At 60.1% G+C, this 27,589-nt stretch overlaps 1 protein-coding gene across 1 annotated transcript; it reads left to right on the forward strand.

The window, feature by feature from the left end:
• On the forward strand, positions 1-27,579 carry TP73 (tumor protein p73; the record flags this gene model as incomplete). The annotated part of the gene is made up of 13 exons (XM_082493470.1): positions 1-59; positions 1,495-1,618; positions 7,837-8,082; positions 21,117-21,303; positions 21,444-21,559; positions 22,130-22,239; positions 22,689-22,831; positions 23,296-23,384; positions 23,695-23,819; positions 24,131-24,285; positions 24,539-24,671; positions 25,511-25,604; positions 27,259-27,579. 13 exons carry the CDS (start codon positions 1-3, stop codon positions 27,577-27,579), a joined length of 1,902 nt encoding a protein of 633 aa, XP_082349596.1.
• Positions 27,580-27,589: the final 10 nt, after the last annotated feature.

A 27,589-nucleotide genomic window follows, 5' to 3' on the forward strand; every position in this document is an offset into this window, starting at 1 on the left:
ATGTCCCAGTCGTCTCCAGCTGATGAAGGCGCAACGTTCGAGCACCTCTGGAGCACACTGTAAGTGGTGGTTGATCATTTGCCTCGAGGTTTACCCCGAGGTAGAAGTGGCTCTTTGCTCTGTAATGTCTGTTAGCACGTGTCATGACTGTGGCCCGAAAGGGAGACAAGTTTCTTTTTCATGCTCCAGTTTTCGCCTGTTCCTTCTCCACATTGAGAATTTTGCTCCCGGACTCCAGTCTCCCGGCTCACACCAGTTCTTTTGCCAGACCCCTTTGCCCCGGTGACGCCGGGCAGTTCAAAGCCCGTGGAGTGGGCAAACGCTGAAAGCAGAGCCCCCCCCCCCAACCTGGTTTCCAGGTGTTGGACACTGTTTCTGAAAAGGGGTTGCGCAGCCACCAGTGTTTCGGATGTGCCCGGGAACCGCAAAGGCTGCGAAGCGCGGCGTCCCCACAGCGCGTGGCGGGGCAGGGTCGGGGCTCTCGCGCGAGGAAGCAAAGGCGTTTAGGGAGCAGAAATGCCTCCACAGCAGCTGGGAAGTGCAGAGCCCCACTCATCCTCACGCAGAGGAGAGCAGCTGGGCCGTGTCCTGCGTGCCCTGCCTGCTGAGGGACCCCACCGCGGCCCCCGTCCCCGTGGGCGCAGCAGGAGCTCACGGCGCCAGCCCGGGCCAGACGCGGCTCAGTACCGGCACACCTGGATGGTTTTCCTGAGCCGTGGCCCTTAGCGCTGGCGTTGGTAGGTGGCACTGTCTGTCTCACACAGAGAAGAGGGCGGCAGAGCACTGGCACAGCTGCACAGAGAGGGGGGGAGTCTCCCCCTCTGGAGCCACTCCAAACCCGCCTGGACGTGTCCTGTGCCACTGCTGGAGGTGCCCCTGCTCTGGCGGGGGGTGGCACTGGGGGAGCTCCAGAGGGCCCTTCCAGCCCCGACCAGTCGGGGGTTCTGTGATTCTGTGAGATGGTGTCAGGGCCAGAGCAAAGGTCCCTTCTTGCCCGGGATGTGGCAGGGGACACTGGGACCAAGCCTGGGAGGATGCGCTCTCACTCGGCACTCTTCACTCATGAGGTCATAAGTCTTGGTGGCTGCCTAATTAAAATGGATCTTTTCTAAAATTAAACATCTTCTAGCCACACCAAGACTTTTGCAAGTCTTCTGGCCTTTGAGCCTCTCGCTCTAATCCAGCAAGGAAGAAGGACTGAGCCTCATTTCGTCCTCTTTCTTCCCTGGTGTCCTCTCACTCAAAGGCGTGCTGAGGGGACGGGGACGCTGCAGCAGTGGGGTAAACGAAAATTCCCAGGTCTCTGCTTGCTTTACCCACCAGGCAACAGTTTGCCTGAGCAAAGCCTGCTCTGCCACGTGACAATAAAAGCAGAGGATGGAGGGAGAAGGTGAGAAGGGAGCCTGGTCCAAGGGGATGCGAGTTGCTGGGTGGTGGAGGTGCAGGCTGCGCTGGAGAGCTGGCAGGCTGACTGCGCCATCCCCTTTTCCACAGGGAGCCAGACAGCACCTACTTCGACCTCCCTCCGTCCAACCATACGGGCAGCAATGAGGTCTCCAATCGCACAGAGGTCACGATGGACGTCTTCCAGATGAGAAGCATGAACGACTCGGTCATGGTGAGTGCGCTCAGACTGCACAGGCGGGAGCTGCGTCGAGTACAAGCCCGTTTTCCCCGCAGTGGGCCGGGGGCTGCGAGGTTGGGAGAGGGATGCTTGCTGCTTCATGAACCGAACACAACTGCTACAGGTGCAGTAGTCTGTGTGGGGTCTGACAACCTGTAATCGACCACTGCGCTGCAGGAGTGCAGCCGGGTGGTACAGTGCGCCGCAGAAGAGCGGCCGCTCGTTCACGGATACTATTGCTGCATGCGGCAGCGGGGCTCTGTGCTGCGGCGGTGGTGGAGCTCGAGTTCCTCGACAGGAGGAGAGTGTAATCTGCTCCAGTATAAACATGCTGCGTAGTAACAGCCGTTTGTAAGCTGCCGGCGAGGCAGAGCTGCTGGAGGGGCACGCTGCGCCCCCAACGCCCAGCTCTGCTCCCACCACAGCCCCCCCAGGCCATTGCCCGTCCCTCCAAGAAGCTGGCATCTCCCCATCTAAGGTGAAGGGTTTGAAAAGTGGCGTAGTGGCTGTGCGAGAGGTCCGGGTCGCTTGTGCATGTGCAGTGCCCGGAGCAGGGTGGCCTCCTGGGAGCATCCCTGAAGCGGCAGCGGCCGTTGGCAGCATCTCCCTCCAGAAAGCCGCCGTTTCCCTCCTCGCCAGCTTGCATCCCCTCCCCCAGCCCTTTTTTCCCTCGCTTTTCGCTTGCTTTCCCTCCCTTCCCTGGCCTTTGTCTGCAGCAGGCAGGAGCCTGGCGGAGGGATGAGGCGGGGGCGGCGGTGCTAATTGGGGAGCTGCCCCTCGCTGGGCTTGCTGTCGCATTTCTTCTTCTTCCCGCTGTCACCGACGCCAAGCCCGGCGGGAGTCGGTGCAGCCCGGGATGCTGCCGGGACCGGGCAAGCCCCGTCCTCGCCGGCTCCGAGCACAGCGGCTGCACACAGGGGCAGGGCAGAGCCGGCTGCTGGCCCTGGCTCGGGATAATGAGCCGGTAGTAAATATTTACATTGGCCCGATGGCACAACCCGGCGCTGCGCTGCTGAGCTCCCTGTGAGCCCCGGCCGGCGTCACCGCGGCGCATGGCGGGCTGACGTGCGTGAAAATAAACGCACAGATAAGGTGATGCTGCCGGCCTGAAAGGAAGGCAAGAGAGGGGAGCTGTGGCGGAGGGGCCGCTCCGTCCGCGCTGGGATGCCTGCTGCGCCTGCTGTGCGGCGGCACTGGCACGGACATGTGGGGAGCAGTGGGTGCTGCAGTGCCCAGTGCTGGTGCTGGTGCTCAGTGGTGCGAGCTGGGCACCCAAACGCCCTGTGACCTGCCCTCCAGACGGGCGTGATGCTCCCTCTCGGCATTGCATGGGCAGTGCATTGCTCCTAAAAGCCTGTTTCGGGGTCCTGTGAGAGGAATTGCTGTAATTAAAGATGTGAACAACCCCTCAGCCACCCTTTTTGCTTTGGACAACAACTCCAGGACTGGCAGTTTGTGCCATGCTTTAGGCTTTACATTCAATGCTGCCGCTGAACTACTTGTGTGTGGGTCCGTGCGTGCACAGCAGTGCTGGGAGGTGGGTGGTGCAGGCTGGTTCCACCCCTCCAAATACGCCATGCCTCATTTTCAACTGCTTATCTGCTTCAACATGCAGCCTTCCACGGCGGGGGCTGGCTAAGGAAACACCATTCCCCCCCCTGCCTCCAGTCAGAAGGACATCTGTCCAGTTGCGCCAGATATCTATCTACCCATCTATCCATCTATCCATCTACCCATCTATCCATCTATCCATCTATCCATCTATCCATCTAGATATCTATCCATATATGTCTGTCTAGATATCTGTTTAGCCATCTCTCCCCATTTATCCATATCTATCCATATCTATCCCTCTAGATGTCCATCTATCCCCATCTGTCCATCTAGGTATCCATCTATCCGTATCTATCCCTATCTATCCCTCTAGATATCCATCTATCCCCATCTATCCCCATCTCTCCATATCTATCCATCTAGATAAGCACCCGTCCCCATCTATCCATATCTATCTAGGGATAACTCCGTATCTCTGAGATATGGAGCTATCTCAGAGGCACTGCATCATGTGGTCGCTGCAGGAGCGGCCACCTCGGTCTGCTGCCAAAGGCTGACGGCCGAATGGGTTTCCAGCCCAGCGCGGCTGCAAGCAGCTTTCTGGAGTGGAATCCGGCTGGGTTTGATGATGGAGCTGGACCCCCGCTCTCCCTGCGGTGGGAATGGTTGGTATCGCCCAGTCCATCACTGGGCAAGCTGGGGCCTGCCCTGTGCGTTAATGAATAGTCATGAGGGACCGAAAGGGGTGGGCCCCGTTTTGTTGTTGGATGCAGCTCGTTGACAGAACTAAGGGAGATGAAAAAGGCAAAAGAGCCAACACACGGCGGCACACGGGTGGCCAGCGCAGCATCCCTGCCGCTGCCCGCCCCGGCCCTGCTCCCGCGCTGCCCCGTCCTGCCTGCCCTCCTGCCCCGGCCGTCCCTGCCCCGACCCCATGACTCCCGCGGCAGGACGCTTCCCAGCGCTCTGTGAATCCCGAGACGACTAAAATGCTGTACATTAGCGACCCGATGCAGCATTATACCACGGTAGGTGCTACTTGTTATTTACGGGTTCTACCTTGGTCCTTGTTATTTGGACTCGCCCCCCCCCCGCCGAGGCAGGATTTGGGTTCCAGGCTCTGGCTCTGCCTGCTGAGCATCCCTGCCCGGGACCCGCCAGGGGCTCGCTATGGCATGAGCCATCCTCCATCCCGCGGCTGCACCAGGAGCTGCGGCGTGGGATGCTGCAGCCTGGGCGCCTCGGTCGGCATTCCGCTCCGGCTTTGCCTGATCCGGCACTTGCACAGCCCTAGGTGTGATTTAAACCTTTGGTGCAAAGGGCCCGGACCCTCTCGCCCGCGTACGTGTGGACAGGATGGGTATTCACCGCAGCATCCACCCCAGGAACGCCCTGCGGTGCTGGGCACCACCAGCACCACTTTGTCTTCCACCAGGGACCCGCTCGGCCGAGCTCACGGCATGCACCCGCGGCCCCGGGCAGGCTTCCCTTCCCCGGGTTCACGTCTCCGGGAGGGTAGAGCGGATGAAACAGTAGCCGCGCTTGCAGCTTTGCATTTGCATCCCCATCCTGAAGCGCTGCGGTTGCTTTCGTAGTCGAAAGGATTTTGTGCCTACTCTCTGGCATTCAGGAAAGCGAGATACAGGCGTAGATGCTGCTGGAGACAGAAAGGTGCAGTGCTGCACTTCCCCACCAGAAATTACTTCACTCCTCTTTTTTTCTCTTGCGTGTGTTGGTGCAAAGCACATAGGTACCGGGGTCGATTTGTTCTGTAGTGCTGTTACTTGGGAGGTCGTTGCTGCAGTCATGTGAATATTTATAGACGTGTGGGGATAAACATCTGTGTGTATGTGTATATATTTACAGACTCACAAACACAAGGGCTGCCTTGGGTTTGTTGACACACACACACACACACAAACAGTCATGCTTTCGGTTTGTCTTTTAAGGGGATGTTTCCAAAATTTAGTCAATTTTTCAAAACAAGCTGTCATTTTTCCCCCTGCACCTGACTTTGGGTGTCTCAGCCAGCCCAGTTCCCAAGCCCCGGCACGGGGGGCGCTGCCTGTGGCTTTGTCCCGGCTCGGGGTGCCAGCAGAGGTGATGCTCTGGGTCTCTCTCGTGTCTCTGTGTGCGAAGAGGTCACCGTTTTCCCGGCGAGAAGGCTCTCTCCCGTGCAGGGGTCGGGATGCTCTTCTCAGTGGGTGGGTCCCGATTTACCTCCCCGTTAAGCTCCGCAGCCACCGGCTTCAGCTGCTCGCGGGGGTGGCTCTGAGCGCCGCGACCTCACACAGCCGTGCGGGGATGACTTTTGGGGAGGATTTTTTCCAGCCACTTCCAAGGGCCGCCTCACCCCTAGCCCACCCTGTGGCTCGGGGCTCCCGAGCAGCAGATATCGCCGGGAGGCGAAAGGCTTCCCGGTTCTTCCCCGTTTCCACAGGAGATGAGCAACCACGGGCTCTGCCAGGCGGTCCGGGCGTACGGAGCCTGCTTTTCCCGAGCACGCGTGTACGTGTGCAAGGGTAGCGCTGAAGTCTGTTGGCCCGTCAAGCGCAGAGCGTTTACTCCCCATTCATTGCTAAAAGAGGCGGGCGGCTGAGCCCGGGGCGCGTGTGCAGCCCCTTCCCCGGGGCCCTTCCCGTGTCCCGGGAGAAGAGGACAGCTCAGCCGCGATGCTCCTGGGTTGTTTGGGCCGTGGATCAGCCCCGACGAGCCGCAATCCCTTTCTCCCTTTGCTGTTCTCCTCCCGTCCGATGCCCGAGCTTTGCTTCTCACAGGTGACTCGTGCCGCACGCCGTCCAGCCGCTGTCGCCCGCCACCGAGGCTGCCCCGGCCCCGCCGACCCCGCCGGCAGCCGGGCAGGTTCCCGGCTGGGTGGCAAGTGCTTTCCACCCACAATTTTAAGGCCCGTTTTGCCGAAGTTTCTTGTAGCTTTTTCTCCAGGTGAAGCCCGGGATTGTGGAAAGCGTGGATGGGGTGGCTTGTCTTTGGCAGGGCTATTTATAGAGCGGCAGGAAGGAATAGAGGGGTTTACGCACATATTTTAGGGGAGAAAACGGCTGTATGTGTAAAAGCAAGCCAGGTCTTGTTCAGCATTCCTCCAGTTAGTCACAGGCTCCAACGACCTTGTGAGAGATGCAGACAACAGGAGAACTTCCCTGGAGAAGGCTGATTGCCTTTGAACCATTATACATCGTAGACGTTTGGGTGAGGTTGGGATCCCAAGTTAAAACACGTCTCCTGATTCCTAAGCTGTGAGCCTTGCAGCCCTGCCGAGGAGAAGGCGGATGGCTGGCCGTCCCCATGGCTGCCTCCCAGTAGCTCCCAGTTTCCCAACTGGTGCTGGTGGCGGGAGGGACAGTGCCCATCGGGGTGCGGGGGCTGGAGCTGGGTGAAGGGGGGAGCGCAGGCGGGCAGCCCCGTTCCTCCTCCGGGGCAGGGTGCTGCGGGCAGGAGGGGTGACAAGTGGCAATGGGACGGCCGGCACGCTGCTGGCTTGGCGATGCCGGGAGGGCTACCCTTGCACGATTCGGGAATTGCAGATTTCTGGGGAAAAAAACATCCCACGTGCTTTGAGAAACAGCTACGTTTGGGGTTTTATTTGTTGTTGTTTTTTTTTTTTATTAGTTTATTTCTCTACTATAGAAAAAAGTGATTTTTTTTTGGTCTGATTTTCAGCTGAAAGATTAAGGCCGCTTTAGCTTTTGAGAACGCAGCTTTGCTTAGGCTGCGCCTGCAGAGAAAAGAGCTGCCAGCTCTTACTGGAAGTATCTGACAGTAATTGTTCAGAAGAGGAATAAGAGAAAAAAAATTGTAAAAAGTCGGGATTTGGTCCCGACAGTCTGGAATAAGAGCCAGCACCTGCGTAAGTAGGTAGGTTTGCTCTGTGACCTTGCCGCAGTGCGCTGCATCACAGCTACGCGCTTTGTAGGTTTGAGGTTTGCCCCAAATTAGCCCTGCATCAGTGAAAGCCACTGAAAGCAAACATCCCGGCGAGGCAGTGAATTACGCAAACCACCATTCAGAGCAGGTTCCCCTATGAGAAACACTTCCAGAAGTGGTGTGCCTGTGAGCGTTCGCGACAAGCGACGGGGAAAGCGGGTCGGACGCTGAGCGGTGCGGCCGCGCTGGGAGCGATGCCTTCGCCGGAGCGCTGGCGGTCACCCGGCGCCGACTACCGGGGCGGCTTCCCCAAACCGCGATGCTCTGCCCGCTGGAAAGGCCACTGTGAGCAGAGCCCTGTGCGCAGGATGGGTCCGTGTCCCGTCCCCCCCCACCGGCCCTGCGGCGGGACGTCTCCCACACCTGAGCAAACCCCAGAAAATCCCTGCCGGTCCCCCGCCGGCGCAAGAGTGGCTCCGCACAGCCAGGCGCGCGGGAAACCCGGGGATGTCGGCACCGCGCTGCCTCCAGTGAGGACGGAGCTGGCAGAAGGGGCTGATTGAGGTGTTTGGGGTTTATCCCTTACACAAGTGGTGACCTGTTCAAACACCCCAGCGACCCGGAGCGGCTCTTTTGGCTGGCTTTCCCGCATGCGGGCCCTTTAAGGAGGCTGTAACAGGACACCTGGAGCCCTGCAGAAGTGTGGCTGAGGTTTCCATGTCTCTAAACTGGCTGGTGTTTTCTTTTTTCCCTCCTCCCCTTTTCCCTTCCTCCAGTCCCAGTTCAATTTGCTGAACAACAGCATGGATCAGAGCATCGGCAGCAGAGCAGCCTCCACCAGCCCCTACAGCTCCGAGCACACCTCCAATGTCCCAACGCATTCGCCCTACTCGCAGCCCAGCTCTACCTTCGACGCCATGTCCCCGGCTCCCGTCATCCCCTCCAACACCGACTACCCCGGTCCCCACCACTTTGAGGTGACCTTCCAGCAATCCAGCACCGCCAAGTCGGCCACCTGGACAGTAAGTTGCACGTCTTCTTGCCTTCGCTAGAGTGATGCTCGCCGCTGCGGGCGGTGTTTTCGGCACGCGCCCCAGTGCCGCGGTGGTGCTTTGCAGCGGGACGCAGAGGGCACGCTGGCGCGGGGGCTGCGGGACCCGGCCACCACCCGACGGGGACTTCGCCTGCACAGGTGGCCCTGGAAAACACAACGTGCAGGGGACATCAGTGCTGGCTTTTCAGGGATTTTCTCCGAAAGGGCTGTCAAGCACAGCAGTTTGAATGTAACTTCTCTCACCGCAATTCCCTAAACTGCGGGTACGTGTCCCTGAAAGTCACAAAGCTGGAGAAATGTCCTGGGGAAGTACCTGCCGTGGTCTCGTGGTGCTTCCCTGCACATTCCCCAGCGACCGCTGTCAGAGGCGAGGCAGCGGGCGAGATGGACGCTTGCTCGCATCTGCTGGGGCCGTTCTCAGCTTTGCTGTAGATTCTTGCTCGTCATTTACAATCCTTTTTCATGTGGTATCAGAAGAGTAACAACATCTAGAAGTCACGGCAAAATAGCAGAGTAGGCTTTTAATCGCAGAGGGGTGGCTGCAGGGCGTCGTGCAGGGGGATGCGGGCGCAGCAGCGTGGTCCTCGGGAGCAGAGATGCAGGGGGGACGCGCTGCCGCTCCGGCCGCTCGTCTGCAGCCCGGCAGAGGTGTCCTCTGCAGATCAGGGACCCGGGAACCGGGCAGAGCGTGTGATGGGCGCTTTGCTTTTTGGGGCAAAAGGTCCTAAATTCACATCCTGGCTGCTGGCTCAGGGCAGCACTCTCCCTCTTTTTAAGAAAAAGTGGCACTTGTGGCCAGTGTCAGAGGGATTTCTGCGGCGGACACCTCCCTGAGCACCCGGGAGAGCCGCTCACCCACATGCTCGAGGCAGGTGGGTTTTGTCCTCCGGGAAATGTTAGCAGAGCAGAAAGGGTGGGACGAGAGAACTGACACAACGGGGGAGCAACGGGGTTTCCTCCGGGGCAGCGGTTTGACATCAGCCCGACACAAGCAGAGCAGCCCAGGAGCGATGTATCAGCCCGAGGTGTGATAATGACTTTTATTTTTGGAAGCTGATGTGTTTAATTGCCAAGACAGTCCTTCCCGCGGCAGACAGAAAGCATCCTCGGATGCTTTCGTGCAGGCAGAGCCGTGGCTGGCGGTGCTGCTCCCGGTGCGCGGTGGCGAGAACGGGCAGGAGGGGACGGGCTACGGCAGCTGCCGCAGCGCCGGGTCTGTCTCCTGCGAAAGCCAACGGGCGCGTGGAGAGGGGAAACCAGCAGTGAGCCGGCGGTGGGATGGTGTTCGGATGCAGATGAATTCACGGCTGGGGCAGCGCAGCTGCTTCCCTGTGTGCGGTCACCGGAGCTTCACAGCTTCACTGCTGAGTGGCACTGAGCGGGGGCTCGGGACCAGCACCGCGGTTAAATACGACTTGCCCTGGTGGGAGCGGTTAAGTCTTCACCCTTTTCCTCTGTCTTTCCTTGCAAGATGACGCTAAAGGATGCCTTTCATCAGGCTTTCAATAAACTGAAGGTCCTCAGGGCAGGATGCGACTCCAGCCCAACCTGATCCCTGCTGGGGGATCGCTCACATCAGTTAAAGGTAAAGCTGCACAGGACCTGCGCGGGGAAGGAGACATTCCCCTGCCACAAAAGCATCCGAATGGAAACGGAACTCCTGCCGATGCAGAGTGTCTTGTCCGAGCTGTCCCGGCGCGGAGGGCCGGGAAGCGTCGGGTGCTTCGCTCGCCACTGTCCCCGGGGAGCGGTGCCCGAGGGACGGCTTTGGGCTGGAGCGGGCACAGCCGCGGGCAGGGCCGGGTGGGCGCTGCAGACACCCCCGGGCAGCGCCGCGGGCAGAGGGTATTCCGGCACCGGAGAGAGCAGCGACTACGGGTAGTTTCTGTGCTCGCTTTAATTAGCAGTAAGGGAATAGCCTTCCCTTGTCCCAGTTGGTGCGTGCTGCAGCTGCAGGGAGTAAATCGGAAAAGACTCTAAGGTGGTTTTGGCCGGTTGGCCCCAGAAGAGCAGAGGGAGCAGCAAGAGGCTCCCCGAGGCAGTCCCACGTGGTGAGGGAGCCGTGACACCCCCCTTCCCGCGCTGGGGCCACCCCAAACCCTGAACTGAGCCCGGACTCTCTCAGCATCACCCTGTGCTGACCGTGCTCCTGTAGCTGTCATGTCCTACTGGGATCTGCGCTAATCCGACCAGGATTGCTTTCTTTCCTCAAGCCTTTGTGTTAAGGTCGCCTTTGTCCATCGGAGCAGCCAGTGCCACACGGATGCTGCGAGAGCCCTCCCGGCCTCGGGGAGCGGCTGGGCTCGAGAGATGCCCGGCAAACATGCCGCGGGCACCGTAAGCACCTGCAGAGGATGCTCCCAGGGTGGGAGCTGAGGCTGCCGAGCTCACGGCTGCAAGGGGGGACCCTCCTGGGAGGTGGTGCGGAGCGGAGGAGTTAAACACCTGAACTGGCTTTAATACTTGGCAGGGCAGTGGGTGAGATGTGCGGCCATCTGACCCGCGCTGCTGGGGTGACCGTGCGTGCCCCGAAGGCAGGGTGGCCGCGGGACTGGCGCCCACCAGCCCAGATCTCACTGCGCTTGATGCTGAGCCTCACAGAGAGCAGAAGTGGGTGGGCAGTGTCTTGCGCCGTGGAGAGCGTGGGGGATGTCTCGTTCGGAACAGGGAGCGCCGAGGTGGGTGCGGACTGCCCAGCTCGCTGGGGCTGCCACACGAAGAGCAGTCCTGCTGTGGTGACAGCCAGAATTGCTCCATCTCCTCCCGGCCGATGGCCGTCGCAGCCACGCCGCTGTGTTTCGCGTGCTGGGAGACGGGGCTGCTGCCTTCCTCCCGCTCGCCTTGAGCTCCCCGTTGCCTCTGCCCCACTCAAAAGTCTGTCCTGGTTAAACATGGAAAGGAGTTCAGCAAAAAAAATACGTTGTATATTGCCAGTCAGTCAATGCACAAATTATGATGTCTGTACGCAGTGTGATTCTCTACATAAACTGTGAATGCGTATGTAGCAGTGTAGAAGACGAGGAAAGCTGTTGGGAAGGAACGCCGAACGTACGGCCAGTGGGGCTGGGGACAGGGACATCTGACAGCCCGGTGATGCTCCAGCCAAGGGGAGTGAGTTAACCATCGCGGTGCGCTGAAGGACACGCAGGGTTTGATTCAGCACTTTGAAAGGAACAACAGTAAAGCAGTGGTTTACACTGCCTGTTTCATCTGTAGCTAGGAGAGCCTCGTGGCCTCGGGATACTTCAAGATTAACTGCACCAACTGCTCCAACGCCGTTGGAGGCGTTGCGCACGAATTCGGCAGAGCATCTTGCCAGGCAGCGTTTTGGAGCAGCGGGAACCCCCCATCCCGCAGGAAGGCTCTGCCAGAGCCGCCGCTCCAGAGGCCTCCTGCAATCTGGGTCTGGATCTCGGAGAACCCGGCCAAGGAGGAGCTGACAGCTGGCGCACGGGCAATGCCAAACCAAATAGTTCGATGCGAGTCGTCTTCCCAAACCATTTGGCATAGTTGTTTTGATACAATTGTAAGCTGGGGTTGGTGGAAGTGTGCAGCCCGATAGACTCCTGGTTTTGAAGGGTTTTGACTGAATCCCTCTGGCTATGCTTCCGGGAGACGTGGCGTTGCCCATTCTCCCGCGCTCGGGAAAGGAGGCTTCTCCGGAGCCCAGGGCTCCGGGCCAAAGAGCGTGTGGAGGTGAGCTGTCTGCACGGGGGGCGGCGTGCTCCGCAGGGCTGGGCAGGCGAGCGTCACCTGGGCAGCGGGGGCAAGGTGCCACCGAGCCCACCGCCCTCCCGCGCACACGCGGCTCTGCTGTCCACACTTCAAACCCTCTGTTGACGAAACAGAGGAGGTTTGGGAGGGAGATCCAAAGAAGATGAAAGATTTGGAACAGATGCCTTGTGGGGCGATACCAGAGAAACCTTCTGCATGAACGGTCTCCATGAGAAGAGTAAGGGTGGCTCGATCGCAGCCTGCAAAGGAGATGGTTTCCGATAGCAGGCAGCTCTTTAATCTAATAGAAAAAGACATAATGAGATCCAGTGCTTGGAAGCTGAAGCCAGGCAAATTCAGACGAGAAACAAGGTGGAATTTTTTTAACAGTGAGGATAATTAACCATAGGAACAATTTACCAAGGAATGCGGTGGATTCTCCAACTCCTGAAGTATTCAAATGAAGAGTCTGCATATCTCTCGGAAGATAAGCTGTACTTCAAGCAGACACCGTTGGCTCCACGCAGAAGGAGCAGGCAGGGGGGCTTGGGCCAGCGGTGAAGGGAGTCAAACCAGAGGATCCTCCTCTGTTCTCGCGAGCTTTAAAATGCCACATTTCTAAATTTGGGCAATGGGTGAATGGAGAAGGGGCGAAGACGTAGGGCAGGGGTTTGGGACTCGCGTTCCCAGCCCCAGGTCTGTCCTTGCAGAGGGATGCCGGGCAGCGGGCGGGTGACGTCGGGTGTCCCCACTGCTGGCTGTGCACCACACCGCGCCGCAAACTCCCAGCCCAAGCGGCCGCGCTGCTCTGCGCTGCGGGACGCCCTCCAGGCTGCCGCCACCTCCCTTTTCATTTTTAATGGCCTTCTTATCAGCGGAGAGCAATGGCCAGATGCTGAAAATAAGGTTTTCCCTGTAGGTTCGAAGCCCCCCTCTGGCAGGCTGCTTTGGCGGGGCTGGGAGGAGGACGGGGAGCTGCGGCGCTGCAAGACGGGGCACGCCGGCAGCCTGCCTGTTTGTTGGAAGCTATCAGGACTCTCGGTTCCCCGGCGCTGCCCGTACATGCTACAGCCGCGAGCTGATCTCGGCTGTTTTCTCACCGGCAGCCCCTCGCCACGCCGGCCAGCTGGTAACTGATAGATAATTAGTATTTTTCTCAAGTTGGGTTTGCGGCGGAGCAGCGCTCCCTCCCCTCTAAAACGCTGTCACGTGCACCGGAGCCTGCAGAAGCGTTAATGGGGTCTTTGGCCTCCCGTGGCCTGGCTGCAAAAGGATGCGGGGGCTCAAGAAGCCCCCGGCGTGGGGCAGCTGCCCAGGCTCGCACACAGCCCCCGGCGCTGGGGGGAGACGGACAAACCTCCGAGCTAAGCCGGTGGGGGCTGCCCTCGCCCGGGTGCAGGCACAGGGGGGGTCTAGGCCACGTCCCGGGTCTTGCCTGCCGCTTCGGGGAGCAAACAGCCTGCGATGGAAGGGCTGGAGGGGTTCAAAGCCGAGGTGAGATGTTCCTGCTATGGTGGACGCTGGCCAGCAGTTACCCACAGCAAACCTGTCCTCCTCCCAGCGCTCGGCCAGTGGGAGGCTGATGCATTGAACTGGTTCCAGTTGTTCTGTAAACCTTGCAGCTGGAGTGTGGGCACTGGGGGAGCGGGGAGCTGAAATGGTTTGTCTGATGGGAACTGAATCACAGCATCCCAGACTGGTCGGGGCTGGCAGGGCCCTCTGGAGCTCCCCCAGTGCCACCCCCCGCCAGAGCAGGGGCACCTCCAGCAGTGGCACAGGACACCTCCAGGCGGGTTTGGAGTGGCTCCAGAGGGGGAGACTCCCCCCCTCTCTGGGCAGCTGTGCCAGTGCTCTGCCGCCCCCACAGGAGAGAAGTCCCTCCTCAGGTTGGGATGGAACTGCCCATGGTCACGTTTGTGCCCGTTCCCTCCTGTCCTGTCACTGGGCACCACTGGAAACAGACTGTTCCCATCTACCTGAGGATGGAAATAACTGGTGTGGCAGGAGATAGGTTCTCCCTTCCTCACTGCTGTCTGAAGCTCGTTGGGGTAAAGGCAGCTGGAAAAAGGAGGGAAAAACTTTCCGGAGCTTCTACAGAAAATGAGCCCCCTCTTCAAATGCTCTCTGGCACCTCACTGCATTTTGGGGAGGTACCTGCCCAACAGTGGCCGTCTGGGGGTGAGCAGGGGGCAGGCACGGCTCGGTACACTCTGCCTCTGAGCCGTAAACGTCTTTGTTTTTATCTGAGTAGCTGGGCAGAAGAGCATGGATATTTTGGCGTGCCAGGAGTAGGAAAGCAACCTCAGCATCAGCCTGCTCCAAAGCCCATTGAAGCCATCCCACTGGAGGCTTTCCACCAGCTTTCGCAGGGCGTGGATGAGGCTCCGGGAGCTCCAGACACAATGGAATTAAGAAAAAAAAGGGAAAGGAATTCAGTGTGCGATGTTCCAACACGATCCCGCTATCAGCTGCACTATCTCGAACGTGTATGGTATGCACAGGTCAAGGGAACGACTTACTGGGAACTGCCGCTCCAGCGGGAAGGCAGCGGGGACTGCTGCGGAGGTGGGCGAGGACACGCCGGGGAGATGCGGTTGCTCTGGCCATCTCCTCTGCGCCGAGATCTGAAACACATGGGGCAGGCGGGGACGGAGGGACCCGCTGGAGGAACCAGGATCGTGAATAGGCTGCAGAAGGAAACGCATCTCTGCGCTCTGGCCCAGTAGTGACTTCGGGCGCTGGGTCCAGCAGAGCCCCGGGGGAGGACGGCGGCTGCATCCCTCGGGAGCGGACACGGGGCCTGCTGCCGCACCGCCGGGAGCAGAGGGGTTTACCCCGTGGGGCTGCATCTCGCACCACGGGAAGCATGGCCAAAAGCATTCCTGGGACCCCCACCTCCAGCACCCAAAGGAGGGGGGGGCAGATGCTGGGTCTGCCCTTGGCAAACCATGTTCCCTGCCTGTGCCCACTCCAGGCAGACAGTGTAAGAACACAGGAGAAGCTGCCCCTTCCTGCCCGGCGCAGCCCCCGGGGATGCTGTGGGAGGCAGTGGTCTCGCCCCGAGTCCAGGTCTCGCGGCTCTGGGTTTTGTGTTTCGTTTCCAGCAGTGATGCGCGACCCCAGCTCGGCCTCTGCTCCCCTCCCCTCCCAGCTTGCTCCCCGTATCCAGTCTCGGTAATGCAGCATGAAACAACCGCATTGCTGGATTTTCAGCTTCCTTTCGGGATGAGGGGAGACTCCGGCGCTGGCTTGGTCGGAGGACCCGAGTACTCAGAGACACAGAAGGAGTCAGACCTACTAGAAGAGAATAAAACCAGCCCCGAGTGTGCCAGCGCTGGCTGGGGGAGCCTTGACTAAGAACGGCCGTGATCCTGGTTGGCAGTTATTTTAAGGATGTGCACAGCGGGGAAGGAAGGGAGAGGACTCCTTTGGGGATGAACCAAGGGAGTTTAATTAGCAGTAATGGCACAATAATAAAGGTGGAAGAATGCAGGCTGGAGCGCACGCAGCCTCTCTGCGCTGTGTCTGCTGCGGGGGCAGCCCCGAGACGTCGCTGGTGGTCCAGCGCTCGTGGGAGCGGTGCTGGGGGACCTACGGGTGAGGGGCGTCCCCCGCAGCCGCCGATGGCCGGACTGAGCAGAGGGGCTCTGCACAGTGGTAGGGGGGCTCCGCCAGGCACCTTGAGACCCCCTGTCCTGGGCATGGCTGGCGGTGCTCCAGCCATCACCCCAAAGCGTCCGCACCATGGGGCAGGGACTGCGGACACGGGGGGGCCGGTGTCGGGGCGTCCCTTACAGTCACCCCCGGGGCAGCGCCTCTGCCGGGCTGGCACACCCGTGTTCCTCGGGCACCGGCGATGCTCTCCTCTTGGGCACCGGCGATGCTCTCTCCTCTCACGCATCAGCGATGCACTGGACATACCCGAACCCAGCTCATAGTAAATGAGCAACAAAGTAGTTTTGGGAGGAATTTCCAGCTCAGTGAGAAGTTATATAGGCCGGTGATTAAAAAATGGTTATTAAAAAAAATTAGAAAGAAAAAATTAGCTCTGTAGTCGGCATGTCTTCCAGGATCTGTCGTAACAGATTCGTCCGAGCCGGTTAACGGTATTTGCGGTTTGCAAGATGCTACATGTCTGAGTAAGATGACAGACACATTATTATCACCTCTCGGCTGCGATCTGTCCGAACCTGTCCCAGGATGCAGCTCCGCAGCTGCTTGCTGGGGAGCGCGAGGAAATTAGCAGCCGGAGGCAGCGCTTTTCTTCTCCCTCTCTTGCCAGGCTAGTGGCTTTATTGGGATCCATTGACTGCAGTCCCGGACACGTCTTGAGTAGAGCTAATGAGGAGACTGGAATGTAGAGGAGGAGGAGGCTGGTAGGGAGGAGGGGGGAGGATTTGTGGAAAAAGTAATTGTTGAGCAAATCATTTCCTTCAAGAGAGAAAGGAGGACTTGGCTGCAGCCCTCCCGAAGCAGGCAAGTCTAGACGCTTCGGTGTCAACAGTTGAAGATAAATAAGATTTTATCAGCTCCGAATCTGTTGGGACACATCCTCCTAGCGGTTCTGCTGCCCAGGGAGGGCTGGGGGGAGATGGACTTTGCCAGTAGGTCCTTCCACGCAGAAGATTCAGGTTATTTTTCGTGCGAGGCTCTCAGCATCCACGGGGAAACCCACCTCTCCCCGCTCTCGCTTCTTGCGCAGGAGAGGCAGCGATGGGTCTGAGCAGTGCGGTGGCCTCTCCCAGAGCGGGTCCGGGTGCTTGCTCAGGGCGAGCAGCGGCGGAGGCTGAGGCTTAATTTCAGCGCTGCTTCCCAGCTGCAGCCGTATCAGTCGCCGTGAGTCAGTGTGGGGCATTAGCTCATTCGCATCTTGGGATGCGTAAAACATTTCCTTGGATACGGCGGCCGCGGTACCAAGATAACCCCGGCAAACCCCCGCCGGGGCCGATTGCACCACGGGGCTCTGTCGCTCCGGTGTGCTTGTTTCCCATTGTGTTCAGCAGCGATGTTGCGTGGTCTCTGTCTCACCCAAAAAGTAGCCACGTTTCAATGCAGAGGTGAAAGAAACCCCATGTAAAGACACTTCGGGGTACCGAGCCCCTAGAGAAACCGAGGTTAACGCTGATATACTGCTAGTGCTGAAATAATTTGGCTTTTCCAGTTATTCCTAGCGCTCTGGGCTTGCACTGCAGGACAGATCACAGTAGCGGGGAAGGGACGGTGACAGAGATGGCAGTATATGGGGGCTGACATCGAAAGCTGCACGACGACAGAAAACACCCGGAGGAATATACGTCCTGCAAGTTTACCTGAGCTTCAGGGACATCGCTCAGTGCCGTTACTGCTGTTTATACTGAACCAGCACCCACAAGCCACACCGACACGGGACCCTGTTGTGCTCTGCAAAGGCGCAAAACCAGACGCTCTCTGGCATTTTCTGTGAACAGAGACGGCTTTGGCGGTAACGCAGCCGGGGCGGCAGACACGACCGGCGCAAAGGGTAGAGCAGGAACTGGGTAGAAAGGCAGGAGGTGCCCAGGGGCAGAACGTACCCAGGCTCTTCTGTAGGTGTGAAAGAAATCCTGGGGCTGAGCTCTGGAGGCACCAGCGCTGGGGACGCGTTCAGGTGCCCCGAGATGCTGTTCCCGTGCCCGGGGGTGGCAGCGTGAGCTCTGGCTGTCACCCAGCTGCCATGTGTGCCCGGCTTCAAGAGGTCAGCTTGGCCAAGGAACCCAAGGAACAGGCAGGGTACGAGTGACAAGCCCGGGATTCACCCCCGGTACAGGTGGCAGAAACGCGGCCATGGCGAAAGAAGAGTTCTGAGCAGCGCGGCGGCTGCGCTGGTCTGTGTGATGGAATATCGGCATTTTGACCTCCCAGGTCCCATCGCAACTGTCCTGTCTCGCACTTGAGGAAAGCGCGGTGCCTTCGCGCTCGCTGCAAGCCGGGTGCGCACACTTCAGCTGCCGCTTGTAAAGGAGAAGTAAATCAGATTGTGTGGCACAGCCCTGCACAGAGACGCGCGTGCGGCGGATCGTTAGCGAGTCCAGATGACCACGTAGGAGCAGAGGCACCTACTCTGCGTGGCATCTGAGCGAGATGTGCCTTTTGCTGTCCCCTATGGAGAGCGTACACTGCCGCGGGCTCTTCCGGGCTGAAAACACAGCTGGGGATGGGGAACCTCCTGAGATCCTAAAACCCATAACGCTCGTTCGCCCGGTGGCCGGGAACGAGCTGTGCCTGCGGGACCGGCAGCGCTTTGCCCCACAGCGGCTGCGGACGGCTGCAGGATGCTGCGAGGAGCCAGGACCGCGGCCGCGCAGGGCACAGCCCTGACTTCTCTTGCCCAGAGTTATCAGCACGGAGTTCCTTAAAAGAATAGTTTGTTATTGTGGAAGGATCTTTGAAGGCAATCCTGGAGCTGTTAAGACACGATAAGGTTATCAGTGGAGGCATGCCTGTGTTGAGCAGCAGCCTTTCTCCCTGCGGGGCAATCGCTCTGCTATTTAACAGAGATTTATCCATGTCATAACATGGTATAATGAGAGAATTTGTTACCAAATAACTTGCCATAATGCACCTCTACTCTTCCAGAGCAGTTATATTTCCCAGGCATGTTGAGGACTGCCCGGGAATGTCTACATGAAAGGATCCTTTGACAGGAGTTGTCAGTATTTTAACACCTGGCAAGGAAGAGCCCCCCTCCAAATAACCCTTGTTTTGCCATGTTTTCTCCTCAAAAGGAGGGTGCAAAGCCCCATCGCACCGCGGGCGAGAGGGCTACGTGGGCCACGGCCGCGCGAGACCTTCCTCTTCCAGCCGGGCAGAGGGGAGTAACTGCGCTCCGAGCAGGACCGTGCTTCCAGCTTGGGCACAATCCCTGCAGGAGGTGCGGGATCGCACCCGGGAAGCTAACCTGGCCATAGAGTCAAGGTGTAGTCAGCATCAGCCGGTAGCAGTGCAAAATTTGGGGATTTCAGCGAAAGGTGGTGTTTCTGAGCATCCTCTCCCTCTGGGCAAGTCCCCACGCCCCCAATACTGAGGGTTAATTCTCGCTGCCGCATTGAGCTTCCCGTTACACCTCCCGATCACACCCTCTAAGGACCGCAGCATCTCCCTGCTCTCTCTAGCACAGAGCAGGCTCTGACCCCCGGGACACGTCCCCCGCCAGCCCACCGGCTCGCCTCTGCGGGGGCTGGTACCTGCCGCCGGCCAACCACGGGTCCAACGCCTCCTCACCCTGGCAGAGACCTCTCCCCTTTACGTCTTCCCTGAACTTCCCTAGAAACACCGCCTCAAAATGGTTTATCTTGTTCGCCTCTTTAGCTGTTCCTGGGTCGGTGGCCCTCCCGGTCCCGTGCTCGCTGCCGAGCGCTGCTGCCCCCCGGCATGGGGCAGCCGGGGCTCAGGACCCCCCCAGCACCGGGAGGGCAGAGCGGGCGGCGGGAGCCTCGCTGGCCCCTGCACCCCTCTATTCGGATGGCTGAGGACAAGCTTTAACGTCCTCGCAAACACTCTGCACGGTGGTATTTTTTTGGCATCAGGCGTTGTGTTGTGGGGATGAGATAAAATACTTTGAGCAGGAACATGCCCTGCCATGCAGGGACTGGCTGCTCTCCGTGCGGCAGGGGTGGGCTCCTGTATAGCAAACACATTCTTTGGGAGATGGAACACAGCGTGGCACTGGCGAGGTGGAAGGCAATTGCACGTCCCCGCACCTGGGAGCCGGCACGCGCCTTTGCTGGGAGGTGAAGGACAGGTTCTGCCTTCCCCCCCCGTCTTCTCGAAGCGGCGCACAGCCTCCTCCCGCCCGGCGCGCTGCCGGCCCTGCCGGGGCTTGTGGTGGGACGGGACCCGGCACCAGCACTGCCTCCCTGCCCCGAGCAGGGCCGACGGGCGCCGCGGCCGAGGGGCTCTGCCACGCTCCGGGCCGGTGCCGGGGGGCTGCCAGCAGGGCCGGCTCCCGGCACAGCGCTTTCTTCAGCCTGCCGGTCCCTTCCCGCCTTCAGTGCCCACCAGGAGCTTCCCCGGTGCTGAGCAGGCCCACGGTCCTTGCGAGAGGAGTTTGCCTCTCGCTCCTAACCCGGCAAATCCTGTTGTGCCCTCACAAGGAGTGTTTTAGTGGTCATAAACCGTTTTCTATTAACAAGCGGCGGCGGGCGCCGCCTTCGGCCACCTGCAGAGCATCCTCCTCCCCGCCACGGCCCCCCGCGCCCCACCGCTGTCACTGCGAGCGGCTGCAGAGGATCGAGTCGTGGTCAGGACAAGCCCTGTCTGTGTCACACGTGCCAGTCAGAATTAAACTCTGAGGTCTTGCATAATTAGCCGGGATTCTGTCCACGACGTTAAGCACGTTTTCCTTGGGCTGTGCTGCGTCGGCGCCCTGGGTGCTCCCAGCGCTGGGCTCGGCCAGGACCTGCGCGCGTTACTCAGGGTCACCTTTCCAAAACGGGCCGAGTGATGTATGAACGAGGGTTTACACTGGTTTTCAGCAAGTTTTCCTCTAAGTCAGAGTGTAGCGGGTGCACAGAGCACTCGGGCTGACGGGGAAACCCTTCCGACGGCCCTGGGCCCAGGAGGTGGATGTGTCTGGTTTATGGGGAAAGTGGATACGACGTAGTGTGTGTGGGTGAATTTCGTCATATTTACATATTTCCAGGGGAAAAACAAATATTGAGCCTAGAGAATAAACAGTTACCGCAAAGACAGGCTGAACTGCTTTGGGTCGTGTCCCCTCCAACGCGCTGGGACGGCGCAGCAGCAGTTTGCGGCGCTGCGATCCGTCGCGGAGCTGCCAGGGAGCCCCGGCGCCGCGGGGGCGATCCCCTCTGCCGGCACACGGAGCAGCTCTGCGCTGGCACAGTCCCTCCGGCGCAGGGCTGCGATACGGTGGGCGGTAATCGGTTTTATAACGAGTCACTATTTTAACTTGCTGCTTTACTGCCCCGCTGGCGTTTCGCGCGGAGTGGTGAGAAAGCAGCGGGTGGTGGATGCGAGGAGCCAAGGGAACAGAAACGCCTGTCCCGGCGCACGTGGGAGCATCAGCCCGAGCCCAGCACAAGCCCCCGAGCGGGGAAGGGAGCCCCACGTTTACCCTGCAACAGCTCTACACCACAAAAATCAGTGTTTTTCGGGTGGAGGCAAGCTTCGCACACGGCAGAGTTGAGTTTAATTGCGCGTACAGCGGCATTCCCTCCTCCGGTGGGGAAGCCGAGAGCGGGCAGGGGAGCCTCCACCGTCCCATCAGACCCGGTGGCATTCACCCGACGGGTGTCTCTTCTTTTCCAGTACTCCCCCCTGCTGAAGAAACTCTACTGCCAGATCGCAAAAACATGTCCCATCCAGATCAAGGTGTCCACCCCGCCGCCCCCGGGCACCATCATCCGCGCCATGCCCGTCTACAAGAAGGCCGAGCACGTCACCGAGGTGGTGAAACGCTGCCCCAACCACGAGCTCGGCCGCGACTTCAATGACGGTGAGTGCCGCTCTCCCCGCTCTGCCGGGGCTGCCCCATCAGCTGGGGGGCCGCGCGTGCCGCCCGGCGCTGCAGCCCTCGCCTGCGCAAGGACGAGCATCCCGAACGGCCACGTCCTAACGCGGCGGTTTGCCTTGCAGGCCAGTCAGCCCCGGCCAGCCACCTCATCCGGGTGGAAGGCAACAACCTCTCCCAGTACGTGGATGACCCCGTGACGGGAAGGCAGAGCGTGATGGTGCCCTACGAGCCCCCGCAGGTACCCGGGGAGGGGGGTAGGACCGGTGCTTGCCTCTAGCTGGGCTACAGTAGTCCTGCCCGTGCTGACGGCGAACCTACTGGTGACAGGGCTGCTTGGTGGGAGACACGCTTGTGTCCTGAGCAGGAGTCCTTCTGGCCCTGGCACGTCTAAGGGCACCCCCGCTTGCTCCCCGCATTGGTGGCCGCTGTGTTCGAGCATCCTCAGCTCCCAGCCCTGTCAGGCATCCCAGAGCATCCCGTTCCTGGGAAGCTGGGCGCAAAGGGAAATCTCCTCCAGTCCAGCCCTGGGGGGGCCCGGGGACCCCGCAATCCTTGTACAGTCCCCCCTTCCCAGCTGGGACCGCCCCCACACCACTCTTTCCCGGTGCTCCCAGGGAAGCATCCCCTCAGAGCTCCCCTGCTCGCCCTGCCACGACGCCAGCCCTGGGCCAGGAGCCGGGGGTCCCAGCCTGCCCTCCCCATCGCTCCCTGGGGGTCCCAGTCTGCCTCCCCCCGCCACTCGCAAGGGGTCCCAGCCTGCCTCCCCCCACCACTCCCCGCTCAGCGCCTGCTCTCCCCTCCCGGGCAGGTGGGGACCGAGTTCACCACCATCCTGTACAACTTCATGTGCAACAGCAGCTGCGTGGGAGGCATGAACAGGAGGCCCATCCTCATCATCATCACCCTGGAGACCAGAGAGTGAGTGGCTGCGGGAGCGGGGACAGGCATCCCTCCCCGCTGCGGGAGGGCTGGGGTCCCTCGGGAAGAAATCCTCCCCTGCAGGGAGCACCCCCGGGGGTGGGGACGTGGCGGCCCCCCGCAGCCCCAGCCCGCGGCCGGGGAAAGGCTCCTCTCTGCCGGCTCGGGAAAGGGCTGGCGCGGAGGGACCGGGGATTCAGCCCAACATTGGCCTCTCCCCCCGGCAGCGGGAGCCTTCCTCTGCCCCAGGAGCTCCTCTTCCCCAGGACACCGCTGCTGAGGGGGTCCCCGCGCTCGGGGCCGCGGGAGCTCGATGGCTTCCTGAGCCAACGGAGGGACGGGGAGGCACTTTGCTGCTCTGGTTGCTGAGCGGGATCGTAACGTGCTGGACTGAGCCACGATGAGCTTCCCAAGCAGAAATAGGGTCACCAACTTCTCTGTCCTCCCAGCGGCCAAGTCCTAGGGAGGAGATCGTTCGAGGGACGGATCTGCGCCTGTCCCGGCAGAGACCGGAAAGCGGATGAAGACCATTACCGAGAGCAGCAGGCCCTGAACGAGAGCGCAGCTAAAAACGGCAACGCCAACAAACGCAGTGAGTGCCCTTTGCTGGGAGAGGGAGGGGGCTCAGGGCACCGCTCCGCCGCAGCCCGGGCTCCTGGCCAGCACCCGCACCCCTCTGCCGCTCAAAGCCAACATGCTTCTGCCTCAGCTCCTTTCCCATCGCACCCGTCGCACTGCGCTCCAGATGTTCGGGCTCAAATCCACATCCAGGCACGATGCTTTGACTTTTCTCGACTAAATAGAAAGGCTCACAAACAGGACTCACTCCCTTTTCCCTCCAGAGTGCAAAGCTGTTTGCGCAGGGCTTTCATGTCCAGATATAGTTGTTCTTCATTATTATTACTAATAAAGGGACACCATCAATGCCAGCACCCCAGGGAACAGCTAGCACCCTGCGTGGCTTGAGCTTAAATCCTGCCGGGAGCCGAGGTGCTCCCAGCTGTGTCCTGCCCTCCCGAGGACAGCACGCTAACGCTCTTCCTCTCTCCTTTCCAGCGTTCAAGCAGAGCCCTCAGAGCATCCCAGCGCTGGGGACCGGCATTAAGAAGCGGAGGCACGGGGAGGAGGAGATGTATTACGTGCCTGTAAGTGTTGCTGAGCTGCACTGCTTGAGAGCTCCCCTCGGGACGGCGGTGGCGTTGTCCCCTCTGCGAGAAACGCAGGACGGGGTGGCACAGTCTCCTGCAGGGCAGCAGGCATGGGGGGTGAGCAGAGACCCGGAGAACAGGAGCAAAAGCGTCTGTGAATGCACGTGTGCAAGGGCGTCCTGGACATAGTGTCCCTGGCCACAGTGACCCTGCGCCTCGTGCGGCTGGGTGGAAAAATGGGACCACGAGGAGGGTGGCCAGGTGGGACGGGAACAGAGCGAAGCCCTGGGCTTGTTCCCTCCTCCAGGTGCGAGGCCGGGAGAACTTTGAGATCCTGATGAAGATAAAGGAGAGCCTGGAGCTGGTGGAGCTGGTCCCGCAGCAGCTGGTTGACTCCTACCGGCAGCAGCAGCAGCAGCTCCTGCAGAGGCAGTGAGTACGGCCGAGAGCATCCCCGAGGGGCTGGGAGCAGCCCTGGCCCTGCGTGGCTGCGGGAGCCCAGTCTGGGGCTGGTCCGCTGGCTCGCAGCACGTCTGCCAGACACCTCCTACGTACCAAGGGCTGGCAGCCGCTGCCGAGCCACTACCGCTGCAAAGCAGCTTTTCCATGCCGCGGTCCACATCGGTGCGGCTGCCTGGAGCCTCGGCAGAGGGGTGTGATGGAGGGCCGGAGGGGAGCTCGGGGCAGGGCGCCTCCATCCCCCCCCGCTGCAGGCTGACCGGCCACTCGCTTTCCCCGAGCAGGACTCAGCTGCAGACGCCTTCCTCCTACGGCCCCGTCCTTTCACCCATGAACAAGGTCCATGGCGGCGGAATCAACAAGCTGCCCTCCGTCAACCAGCTGGTGGGGCAGCCAGCGCAGCACAGCTCCAGCTCCGCGCCCAGCCTGGGGCCCATGGGTAAGGTCCGCACCTCGCCGGGCACCGCAGCGCGGGCAGCGCGAGCAGCGCAGGCAGCCCGGGCAGTGCGAGCAGCACCAGCAGCGCGAGCAGCACCAGCAGCGCGAGCAGCGCAGGCAGCGGTCCGTGCTCGCAGGGGCTCTCCCCGGGGGCCCGTCAGGCGGCAGGCTCCCTGCCGAGGGAGCGGGTGGTTGTCCCGGGTGGGGCGATGTCTAACGGATCTGTCTGTTGCATTGTCATTGCCGCTGCGTAGGACCCGGGATGCTAAACAGTCACCCCATGCAACCCAACGGAGAAATGAATGGGGGCCACTCGTCCCAGTCCATGGTCTCCGGATCCCACTGCACCCCCCCTCCACCCTACAACCCCGATCCCAGCCTCGTCAGGTAGGGAAGGCGGCCGATGCCCTGTCTGTCTTGTCCTCTGACGTTTCTTGCTGTGGTCCCTCAGTCTAACCTTCCGATCTGTCTGCAACTGGTCAACTGGCCACTGGTCCCCACTGAGAAATCACTGCTCACGAAATCACACAGACCATTCTTCTCATCTCGGAAACCAAAGCCCAGCCACCTCCCAGTTAGAGACACCCCGATTGCCCTCATATACCTCTATCTGGGCAATCCTTGCTGAAGTGAAAATTAAAAGCATCCAAACGAGCCTTTTCCTGCATGTCACACCGGCCCGTAGCTGCGGGAACCTCCCCCTGCCCCCTCCTCGCCAGCAGTGTCTGCAGAGCGGTGCCCGTGGCTCATTGCCACCAGGGACGCCTTAGCAGCTCTGCAGCCACTTTTTAACAGTTCAGTCTCTAAAAAGGCCACCGGCGTTCCGCCAGGCGCCGCGGCGAAGCGGTCTGAGGGGAGGCGCGTGGCTGCAGCCCGGGGCGACGCGCAAACCCCCCCTGCCCCACCAGGCTGCCCGCGCTCCGGCACGTCCCCCGCTCCCCCCGCTTATTCCCAGCAAGTTACTCAGCTGAAACCTCCGAGGAGCAGGAGAAAAAGTGTAGTTTTAGGAATGAGCTTCGTCCCACACTTCGCTTTGACGTTAATGGCAGCGGAGGTGACCCGTGGGACGGCAGCGGGCAGGGCCGGAACGCCCGGGGGGGAGCTCCCCGCAGCCCCCCGCCTTTGCCGTGACCCCAGACAGGGTCTGCCCCTGCGGCGATGGTTGCGAGCACAGCTTTTATTCATGAGAAGTTAACGCCACTTTATTTTCCAAATTTTTTCTGCAGTTTTTTGACAGGATTGGGGTGTCCAAACTGCATCGACTATTTCACCTCACAAGGGTTACAGAATATTTACCACCTGCAGAACCTATCCATAGAGGTAAATGCTTTGGGAAGATCTGTTCTTACCACTTGTTTCTATCAGCTGTTGATCTGAAAAGGACAAAAGCGTTTTAAAGGAAAGGGAAGACCGTGCACCAACCCGTCACACAGAACACGTGCTCCCCAGGATTTATCCTTTCCATTTACGCATCCTTTCTGGTCCCTCAGATTCAGCAGTAGCTCAGTCCCCGGTAGCAGCCACGGTAGTCTCCACTGGTTCTTCCAGACTGTCAGAAACAAAAGAGCTAAAAGATCCCCAGACCCGACCTCAGGTAGATTTTCCACCAGACACGGAAAACCCGGCTGAGGCGCTCAGCAAAATGCCCCAACGCCCGCTGAGCCCGCGGGAACACCTCCACTGCAGTTCAGGGAGGTCTAAATCTGATCCTACCTCTTCCCCTGTTAATCTTTAAGGCAAAAGAGGCTGAAATAAGGGAGTCAAGCCCAGGGCACTTGTATTAAGGGAACCCAGGTCAGGCAGAAGCTGGCGTGAAAAACGGTAGAGGGAATGCTAGAAACGCCTGAGCTTGCCCGGAGCGTCTGCTGCCGCCGTTCTCGGTTAAAGCGCAGTCTCTCGGTGGCGCTATCGAGGGTGGCACTGAGGCAGGGGCTTCCCCGGCCCGTCGGGGTGATGAGAAGGAGAAAAAATAAATCGTAAAGCCTTTGAGCCGTAGCAAGCCCTGTGAATCCCAGAGTCGGTGTTTCGGCTGAGCTGAAGCTCCCGCCCCGATGCCGTTGTGCCCCCAGGCGGTCTGTAGCGGCGGTCGCCTGCCTGGCCGGTACGGCGACCGCGAGGCCACGCGTTGGCGATGCAGCCGATGGAGACACGATGATTTTTCATGGGTAGCTGGGGCCAGTTGCGTAACCTTAGCCTGGTTTTGGACCATTTTCTGAACTAACTCCGTGACCGTCTGTGAGCTGTCAAAGGAACTGTTTGGTATGGCCAAAACTCGTACCAGGGCGCTGAGCTGTGTGTCCGAGTCGGCATTTGTAATTACTAATTGTGTACTCGCTGTCTGCTCTAGTTAACACTCCCGTGAGTCTCTGTGTTCAGCATTAACATGGATCTCCGGCAGCTCTCCACTACGAGGGTGACCGTTCTGGTGCAGGGCCCCCACTCCGGAGGTTATCGACCTCCTTTGGCTTTACGCCCACAGCCCGTAGCGTGGTACCCGCCCGCCATCGCCTGCACCGGTGCGTCACTGCGCAACACCGGTCCCCGGGGGCAGGCGCTGATCCAGCCTCCCGGTCCCGGAGCGGGGGAGAAGGCAGCGTGGCCGACGGGGAACAGACACGAGGACGCTTCTCATGGTGCTCTGCAACCTGCGTCCCAAGGGGAAAGGTCCCCTCCCTCCCATCGTCACATCAGTTTGATGTGAACCTACCCCAAAAATGAAAAAAAAAAATAAAAAAATTCTAATCTGCTAAGCTGTATTTGGGTAACTGGCCGATAGTTACGCATGAGGACTGGCCCGTGGGGGATGCACCCGTGGGCTCAGTGCCATGTCCCAGGGCAGGTCCAGCCCCGCCACCGCTGGGTGGCATCATGCTCACGTGCACCCCCTGAAGCACGAGCTCGGGGGTCCGGGGCTCACTCCCGCCGGTACAGCTGTGTCTCTGCCGGCCATGCCTCAGCGGCATTGTTCTTCCAGGATCTCGGAGCACTGAAGATCCCGGAGCAGTACAGGATGATCATCTGGAGAGGTCTGCAGGAGCTCAAACAGAGCCACGACTACGGGGCGCAGCAGCTCATCCGCTCCAGCAGCAACGCCTCCACCATCTCCATCGGCAGCTCGGGAGAGCTGCAGCGGCAGCGCGTCATGGAGGCCGTGCACTTCCGCGTGCGCCACACCATCACCATCCCCAACCGCGGCGGGGCCGACGAGTGGGCAGACTTTGGGTTTGACCTCCCGGACTGCAAATCTCGCAAACAGTCCATAAAGGAAGAATTCACGGAGGGAGAGATCAACTGAGGGTCTCCAG

The sequence above is a fragment of the Vanellus vanellus genome, assembly GCF_965231255.1.
Source record: "Vanellus vanellus genome assembly, chromosome: 20".
In the NCBI taxonomy this organism is placed as follows: Eukaryota; Metazoa; Chordata; class Aves; order Charadriiformes; family Charadriidae; genus Vanellus; species Vanellus vanellus.